The sequence below is a fragment of the Lacerta agilis genome, chromosome 2, assembly GCF_009819535.1.
Source record: "Lacerta agilis isolate rLacAgi1 chromosome 2, rLacAgi1.pri, whole genome shotgun sequence".
NCBI classification, from domain to species: domain Eukaryota; kingdom Metazoa; phylum Chordata; class Lepidosauria; order Squamata; family Lacertidae; genus Lacerta; species Lacerta agilis.
The window spans coordinates 37,194,869-37,204,783 of NC_046313.1; the positions used below are offsets into that span (position 1 = coordinate 37,194,869).

At 41.5% G+C, this 9,915-nt stretch overlaps 1 protein-coding gene across 1 annotated transcript; it reads right to left on the bottom strand.

Annotated features, from left to right (window-relative positions):
* Positions 1 to 34: 34 nt before the first annotated feature.
* LOC117039203 (cytochrome P450 2C16-like) lies at positions 35 to 8,419 on the bottom strand. The gene is made up of 9 exons (XM_033136288.1): positions 8,243 to 8,419; positions 7,339 to 7,501; positions 5,806 to 5,955; positions 3,997 to 4,157; positions 3,565 to 3,741; positions 2,870 to 3,011; positions 2,147 to 2,334; positions 1,381 to 1,522; positions 35 to 222 (listed from the first exon to the last, which is right to left on the bottom strand). The coding sequence occupies exons 1-9, from the start codon at positions 8,417 to 8,419 to the stop codon at positions 35 to 37; spliced, it is 1,488 nt and encodes a 495-aa protein (XP_032992179.1).
* Positions 8,420 to 9,915: the final 1,496 nt, after the last annotated feature.

The window sequence follows — 9,915 nt, forward strand, 5'->3', positions numbered from 1 at the left end:
TTACATCAGCAAATTATGTCTTGCTGCCACAAGATCACACAAAACGTCTAATTGCTACCAACTGAGGATACCCCCCATTTCTGCAGTAATCAGACCACACAGATTTTATATCCATCTTCTCTTGATCTCCAACCAGCTGGAAGGTGAAGTTCTGGAGCAAAGTACTGAAGAACAGGAATAGCTCCATCTGAGCCAGTGACTCTCCTGGGCATGCCCGTTTCCCTGGGAGAAAAAAAGAGCAGCTCAATAACATGACACATCTCTAGTGCCCAGGAAACTTCATTAAAATGTGAGTCATCACCTCACATCAATGCAGACTCAAAGCAATGTGTTAAGAAGAGACCTGGTTTCATAAGCTGTTCCACACTGAGGAAGGTCCTTCACTGTAGCCACTTCTCTCTCATTAGAAAATAGAGTTGCCATATTTTCCAGGACACACCCTCTTTTTCAGGGGTATGTAACATGAGTGTCATCATAGTGAGCCATAGTTAAAAGTAGAAGTCATTAAGTATGTCCTCTTTTTTGTTCTTCAAAATATGGCAACCCTATCTCATATTGGACAGAAGTCCCGTTAATCTCTACCAAACCACTGGCAGAAGAACCTAAAGAAGCTTAGATTCTAGCTGCTCACCTCCTCTCCCCACCTTTTACAACAACCTTCTGAGCAGTTCCAAGGACAAGTTAAGATCTCAGATGGATATGAGATAAATTGCAGAACTGGGACACCTCAAACTTCCCTCCAATGGTGGACTGTCACATGGCTCTTTCAAATTACTGGTGTGCAAACCCACCCAACTTGGTTCAGAATAGGACTTTCTAAAATGAGCTATATTCCATGAATTAATAATAGAAAATTGCTTGGTATATTCCAAGTCAAATTCCAACCCAAATTTGGAATTTGCCACTCCCACAATGACATTATTGGATGTGTGAGGGTTTCCAAGCACCTCAACTAACCCCTATAACTCACTGCAGACTCCCATGACATTTCTCTGTCATGGCAGAGGCAAAATGAAAGCCAGTGTGGTATAGTGGCTAGGAAGACCAGGGTTCACTGGGTTACTCTCAGATTAGCCTATCTCACAGGGTTGTTGGGGGGGGGGGTTAAATGAGGAGGGGGGAACCATGTACCCCACCTTGAGCTCCTTGGAGAGAAAAGTGGGATATAAACACAAGAAATAAATAAACAAAACAAACACAAAGCAGCACTAGCTCCACAGAGTGCTGGTAGGACACCTACTAGATGCCCACCACCCATCCAAAAACATTGGGAAATATAATCATTGTCTATATTAAGGTTGGTCACTATTTTACAGAGAGGCAATACCATAACTATCCAGCAAAACACTTCATGCAAACTGACATCCTCTGGACTGTTACCTGCAGAAAAAGGCATGAAGGCATCTCTCATCCTAAATTCACCTCTGGTGTTCAAGAAATGCCCTGGATTAAACTTCTCCGGAGTTTCCCAATGCATTGGGTCAAAGAGCACAGACACAATCACTGGAAGGACAGCAGTGTTCTTCAGGAACAGAAAAAGAAAGTGTATGACTATCATCTCTACATACTTGGTGAAAACGGTAAATACTGTTTTTAACTGAATATAGTATTTGGATTAACGTTAACAGTACTTAAGAAACCATCAAACAATCAGCCTTCTATCTTCTTGAAGGCAGTGGTGGGCAAATTGTGACCAGTTGTCAGAAATGATGAGAGATGGGCTCCAGCAAAAATCTGGAGAGCCATAGGTTCTCCACCGGTACACTTAGTGAAACAAAGCGCAGCATCTACAGCTCACAGGATAAAAATTCTTTTCAAAATTGTTAAGGAAGTGACTGCACACTAGTCCCTGCAGATGTATGTTCCGTTCTGGGCACTCGTTTGACAGGGCGAATCAGGTAATGTTGCATCAAATTCTTGAGTGCACCAACTGTCTGCCACCCATCCTTACACTACAATCTGATAACTAGACCAGGTAGCATGCAGAGTAAATTGAGAAGGAGTTGGAATTCATTGTCTGCCTTAAAATATTTTGGTAAACTTTTTCTTTGGTACCACAGTGCTAATCTCCTTGGGGTGCATGAACACATACTAGATGTTGACAGCTCTCAAAGAAGATCTAAAAAAAAATGCTGAGTTATCGCACCTGTGGGATTGTATAACCTCTGAATTTTGTGGGCTGAGTCATCATACGTGCGGCAGGGTTAATGCTGACTAATTCATAACGGAGGATCTCATGGACAACTGCATTGGTGAAAGGCAGCCTCATGCGGTCTTCCATGCTAGGACAGCGGTTGGTACCTATCACATCATCAATCTCCTGCTGGACTTTTGCTGCAATTAATGGCAATCAGTTTTACTTCTAGAACACTAAGTCATATTCTGACTAACTCCTCTCTGAGTTAATATCCTTAGACTGATAAGATCAGTCAGCATCCCTTCTCTCCTCCCCCCTCTGTTTCTCTTGGATGAGATACTTGCACAACTCATCGTAGGTGTCCCCTCCCCATGCACAACTATTTCCACATCCTCCCTTTCCCATTCTTTCCCCCTGCTTGATCATAGATAACACTCAGAAATTTTGTAAGAATGTGCTTCTGAGCATATCCTTAGCCCAGGAAATTGTTCAGGGAAAGGGAGAGAGGAAACCTTACCAATCAAAAGCAAATCAGACAGAAATTGACCAGTAGATTCCCCTCAATTTTTTAAGGTTAGGCAAACAGTGTCTACATATCCTGCATGCTGATGTAGAGATTCTTCATGGAAATCCTTATCAGGAACTTGTTATATTCTTATCCTGAATGCCTCCCCCCCCCTACATAGTAGAACCTAAAGGAGCCACACCACCTGTTCTTTGGACTCTGAGTACCTTGAATGTGTGGGAACTTGGTCATCAGAAGAAAGCTGAGAAGCAAGGCTTGAGTTGTGGATGCCGTTCCTCCTTGAAAGAGTACAAACACAGTCATGACAAGATCCTCAGTGGTGTAGAAGTCATTAGTAAATGTTGGTTCCTATACATTACCATGAAAGGGAAAGAAGAATTGTAAAGCCGCCATGTGAGAGATGGATACAGAACACTTCTGTAGATTACATAGTCCATTCAGGTTTTGCCTTACTCCTAGCCATAGTAAGAGCACACAGGACTACTTGCCAAATTGAAGCTGCCGTTGAAATAATTGTGGCACTGTTCATGTACTGGGAAGAATTTCACAGAACAGGAAGATGTTCTGTTGCAACAATATGGGCCCTGCCAAAATGTGATGACACAATTTCTTGAGATAATACATTTGTTTTTGGCACTAAGCTTTCACAAAGCAACAAGAAGCACAAATATCATGAGCAGCTGCAGCTATCATTTTTTTGCAGCTGCTTGGCTTTGCTTGAAAGATGCAGGTTAGCAAAGACCTCTTCATCACATCACATGTCTGGAAACTAAAACACAATGGCATTTAGCAGCCACTGCAGCCAAAAAATGGATATACAGCAAGAACCTGGGAATACAAAGGCAACGAGAAACTGAAAATCAGAGTAAATGTTAAAGAAAGTAATAGGCATCTCACCTACCTTTTCTGACCTGATAAGGAAGCAGTCTATATAGTCACGGGGATTCTGAGCATCCAGGGTCTGCCTGTGGAATTCTACCTTCTGGCGAATAAGGTCAAAGACCTTTTCAAGATCAGAGTAAGTCCTCTTATGTTGACCAGGCAGGTAGTCCATTATCTTTGGGATGAAGTTGCACACCTAAGAAAAGATGGTACAAGTATGGCAACTCTATCCTTTGAACAGTACTCTCAGAGTCTGTGGCTAGAAGGTCATTCTTGCCATCCATTCTTCTTCTTTGGAATGGGAGTGCTAAGATTCTTGTCAAGACTTGGCTGACTAGCTGGTTACACGTGCACTATGACAAATTACAACGTGGTAAATGGCCGTCCCTATCCACCCATTCTGGTAGTAGAACATGGTTCTTGTGCTTAGGATGCAGACTGAAGGACGTACCTTTGCTGAAAATGTGTCAAAGAACCTCAAGAATCCCATCAAAATACACAGATATTCCTGGAAGTCCTGATCTTTGTAGTCATACCGACTCCCAAACAGAACAGAGCAGATCACATTAGCAACAGCACTTAAAACATGGTTGCTTGGATCAAAGTTCTGCCCTGCAAGGCAAGAGGACTCAATTAGCGGGACCGCATAACATTTAGAGCCTCCAATGCAAGATTAATATCTAAAAAACCTATACAATTTGAAACTGGGGCTGGATCTACACTGACCTGTTTAACATTATTAGAACAATATTAAATATATCATTCTAAAATGTCACAGGGCAGACTTGTAAAATAAAGTGTTTCTTAGCTTTGTTTCCCCCCTCCCCTCAAAACGCTGTCTCCCTACTGCTGGTTGCTCTGCAGTGCCTTCTGGTTTCACATTTTAATAATGCATTATGAACGTTAAAAGTAGGACGTCATGTGTCCATATATGTTATGAAAACCATTCCTTAACACGTCCTTAATGTTAAAAACCATGTGTAGATCCACCCTAGGATACCTAAAGAACTGTCTTCTTCAATATGAAGCCACTCAAGTATTAAGGTCATCAATATAGGCCTTGGTGACCCAGAAGCTGGCTTTTTGGTGGCTTCACTCATGACCTAGAACACCCTGCTCAAGGAGGTCTGCCTCACCTCTTCTCAGACAGACGACCATTAAAGCATGAACACCTTCCTTTTCAAGGAAGCCTTTGGTTTTCTGTGGCTCCTCTGAAACATGTTTGTTTTTAAACTACCATTCCTGTTGTTCTTGTCAGATTTCTTTCTTTTTGATGGCGATTTTAGTGGGTTTTTAATGTCTTTATTCATTACTTAATACATTTGTTACTCAACTGTTCAGTCTGATATGCTCCCAGATCAAAAATAGCATTTGCTACTCAGGCTTAGGGCTCCACACTTCGGTTTGTGCAGAAATTTCTAGGCACAGGTCTGTGATTTGTAGGTATGAGTCCTGCTGCTTTCCCTGGGAAAATTCACTGCTTACTACTGAATTGGCAAACACACAAAGGTCGTAACCGGCTGATGAATAATCACAATTCTCATCAAATGAACAGATAAACAAATGTAATATAAATCTCAAACATAATAATAGATAGGCACACCATTCAACTGTAAATATACGCCATCAACATGAGTCCAAAAGTATCTTGGGATCCACAATTTACAGATATTACATTTGTTTATCTGTTCATTTGATGAGAATTGTGATTATTCATCAGCCGGTTACGACCTTTGTGTGTTTGGCATTACGTCAGTCGTGACCTTGGTTCTTTTGGGTGTTTTTTACTACTGAATTGGAACAAACATCAATCTGCAGAAAACTGACCCAACTGGTGTTTGCTCCTATTCAGCAATAAAAAGTGGGTTTTCCCAGGGAAAGAGACTGGTCAAATTGTTCTGCAGACCAGTGCCTACAAATTATAGACCTCTGCCTAGAAATCACAACACAGACAGGTGTGGATGAGCCTTCACAATCTAGAAGACATGACCCAGAAAGAGAAAAAAACAGACTATCAGTGCTATCCAGCTATGTCTACTCAGAAGTATCCCCAACTGAACTCAATGCAGCCTTTGGCCCCACCCCATTCAATTCTAATCACGTGGACAGAATGACTAAATCAGCTTTGTTTTCTGATTATTTCTAGATAATATTTTCATTTCATGCACAGATCCCTTAACTAACATAATAACTATTAGTTCAGTTCTGCTCAACAAGACAAAGCTATGCCCCTCTGGTATAAAATGGCCCCAAAGCAGACCTTGTGTTGCTTCCACTGCTTCCACCAAGCACTTTGCCTCTTCCTGTATTTGCTCAGCCATTGTTTTCTTCCCCATCCCAAAGTTCCTCAGGGTGGACATTGTGAACTTGCGCAGCTCTTTCCATTTCATCTCATTTGTGGTGATGAGCCCTGGGTGGTTAGAGTAAAAGTGTTACACTGCACATTCTCCAATTTGATATTGGCAACATATTGGTTTAAAGCACAATAAAGTTTGCAGCCAGTTATTAGGGATGTGCATTTAATTAGGTCAAATCCTGAGTAAAATCAGGCCAGCCCAGAGAGATTTGGGTGTTGGATGGGTTGGGTTCAGACAGCCAAGGATTGCTATGAGTCAAGTTGGATGATCCAGATCCTTATGTGGTTGTAAGGCGGTAGGGCATCAGGAAGGAAGGAAGGAAGGAAGGAGAAGCAGGCAGAGCAGAAAAACCAAGAGGCCAAGACCTACTTCTGTTCACTAGCTGCATCTTTTGGGAGAAGGTAAGATCAACATCATTGCTTCCTGATGATTGCCTTTCTGCCTGATGCCTCCACTGAATAGGAATCAATCCTGCAGGTGTGGGTGATGCCCTCTCTAACAGCTTTCCCAAGGAAAGCCATTAGTGGAACTTCATCTGCATAGGATCTACCTCTCCACTCATGGAGTATTACCTGCACCTTGAAGGAATGACCCCTCTGCTGAGCACTATCTCCCAGGTCCCTCCTGGCTATATGTTTAATAGACCAAATATGACATGCATGTGTGTAATTGCAACATGTATGAATGACTTCTTGCATATTTGTAAGTTACCCCAATGTCCTGCTGAGACATTTCCTATTCTACCTTGATCATCTTGCAGCCAATGTTGCTGCTGAGGAAAGAGTTGCAATTGATGGTTTGCACAAGATCAAAGCTCTTATCCCTCTCAGCTGCTCCCCATTGAACAGATGATGGATGGTAGGCAAGGAGGAAAAATGAAATCTGGCTGTGTTTGGCCCATAGACCAAGGGTTCCCCATCCCTGTTGTATTTCAACAACTTCTGGAGGGACACAAATTCCCCATACTTTTTTCTGGAATATTAATAGTATTAATACTACACTAATCTGCAGTAAGTTCATCAGCTACCAGCAATTCCCATTTGTGGCTTTCAAGGCCATCAAAATCAGATAATATATGTTTGCTAATTTGAGCTGATTCACCAGCCTATTTCATAAATTAAATTGTTTATCTGCATTAAAAAAAAATGTGCACCCCTATACTGTAATGTATTATTCAAATGAAGTGCGTTTGTTGCATGCGAGTAAGTTCCATTAAGCTCAATGAGACTTACTTCAAAATAAACATTTTAGGATTTCACTCTTAATCAACAAAAATGATTTGTTTTTGTTTCATTCTGCATAAGAAACTCTAGATCCAGCACTTCCTTAAGACACATGCACATTTCCCTCCTCTTCTGACACTATTTGAATTGGACACTTCATTTTAAACGAAAGGGGATCTGAAATAAACTATGGAAGTGAGAAGGAATACTCACCCCGATCCTTGGTCATGTAAGTAAAGAAGGGGATTGGGCTTTGGCCACCAAACTCTTCAGCATAATTCACCAAAGCATCTTTCACTGTTTCATATCCACAGAGCACAATCATTGGCTTTGTACCCATCCAAACAGTAAACATGGGGCCATACTTTTTAATGAACTAAAGGAATAACCAGAGAGCAGGTTGATTCAGTAGGCTGTTTCTTGACAACATTTAATCATACTTTTGTATGCATAAATTGCAGTGGCTATAAAAAGATGAGGGTCCGGACTTTTCTTGCTCCATCAGAAGGTATTTGAAGGCATGTGCAGGATTTCTAATCTCTCTGACAGATGAGAATATATTTCTTTGTTAAATGATTGATAATAAAAACAAAGCAAAAGGAACAGTATTTGGAAGCCACCGTAAGATTTTTTTCCCAAATAACAGACAGATAACAAATATTATTTGCATGTCTCATGAAGAAAAATCCAGAACTTAATGATTTTTTAAAAATCCAGAACTTAATGATTTTTAAAATTTCCAATGGATCTAGGAAGTCAGTAAGTTGCGTGCCCTAAATAGGGTTACACTATACCTGAAGGAGCTCACTACTGCCATCCCTGAAGCACTCCTGTTAGTCAAATGGAATATAGATGACCAAGGAGATGGGTGCATGTCTAAACGTGCATGGGATACAAAGCTGAATTCACATCCCCAAGCAATGCCATTCCCAACTGGACAACTAACCCAAATGACATGGGGCAACAGAGCATCAACCCAGGAGCACTGGCAACACAGATGGGCTATCTGTTCCCTTCCCCTGTCCAAAATCTGGCCCCTTGTAAGCAGTTTCACATAAAAATCATGTTTCACTCCCTGTAGAACAGTGAGAGCATGCTGCAAGAAAAAAGATCTCACCTTCGGATAGGTTTGTGACAGCTGCAGCACATCTTTTTGCAGGATGTTCCCCAGAAGGGGCCAAGGAGTAGGTCCTGGAGGTAGTTGGTCCTGCTTCTGGTACATTTTTAAGAATGTGAAGAAAAAAAGGAAGAGCACAAAAAGAAAGATAATTGCTGCCTCAGTCACAGACTCCATATTTATCTGCACAGCCAAATTAAAAATAAGGAGCTCAGTTTTCTTCCCTGTTCTCTAAACTACCAGGATAATCTGACTTCTTATAGCAGCAGCAGCCGCTGCCGCCTTTCACCTGTCTAAATGTGCCTGAGGCTAATTCTGTTTAACTCTGCCTCAGGCTTATTCCCCTAGAGAGCATTCCTTGTAGTTTTTTAGGACTTTTCAGTTTGTGTGGCTTTATCTCTACCTAATCCCATTCCAGATGTCATAATGGGTGTGTCTGTGTGTGTTTGGGCTGAACCAAAGTGACATTTCTCATCCATTCCACCCACCTTGCAATTGGTTGTTGTTGCACTTTAGATACGTTTCAGAGGTGAAAGCAAAATTCCTTTTTTGCGAAAAGAGAATCAGAGCAGCATTCAAATGCAGCAATGTATGTAGTAGTAGGAGCTGCACGTTCTAGTTGCAGCTCTAGGCACCTATTATCATCTGTTTTTCAAAGGGAGAGAAAGGATGGGGTAGCCCTTAGACCACGTTGCCATCATTTCTGTCTACAGATTCCATGATCTGATTTGCACAGTGATCCAAGTTCTACAAGATCAGATATGTTCGCTCTAGAAATCAAGGTTGCCAAATTCCTCTTACATCTGTAACTGGCTACCATTTAATTGTTTATTAATTTCTGATTAGTCATACATATTCAAATGCCCAGCCAAACAATTATCTTCTTAAAGAGCTTTATTAAAATCTAAGGGGAAGCAGAAACCTATTCAACAACAATGAAGAAACCCAAGCTGCCTGTTGAAGTCAAGACACAGAAAATTCTAATTGATTGATAGTGTGTGTGTGTGTGTGTGAGAGAGAGAGAGAGAGAGAGAGAGAGTGAGTATTCAGCTTCCCACCAAAAGGTAAGCAGTCGAACAGCTCTTACTGTCAGGAAGTTCTTCCTAATGTTTAGGTGGAATCTTCTTTCTTGTAGTTTGAATCCATTGCTCCGTGTCCGCTTCTCTGGAGCAGCAGAAAACAACCTTTCTCCCTCCTGTATATGACATCCTTTTATATATTTGAACATGGCTATCATATCACCCCTTAACCTTCTCTTCTCCAGGCTAAACATACCCAACTCCCTAAGCCGTTCCTCATAAGGCATCGTTTCCAGGCCTTTGACCATTTTGGTTGCCCTCGTCTGGATACGTTCCAGCTTGTCAGTATCCTTCTTGAACTGTGGTGCCCAGAACTGGACACAGTGTTCCAGGTGAGGTCTGACCAGAGCGGAATACAGTGGTACTATTACTTCCCTTGATCTAGATGCTATACTCCTATTGATGCAGCCCAGAATTGCATTGGCTTTTTTAGTTGCTGCATCACACTGTTGACTCATGTCAAGTTTATGGTCTACCAAGACTCCTAGATCCTTTTCACATGTACTACCAGTACTCTCAAGCCAGGTGTCACCCATCCTGTATTTGTGCCTTTCATATTTATTTATTTTTGCCCAAGTGTAGTACTTTACATTT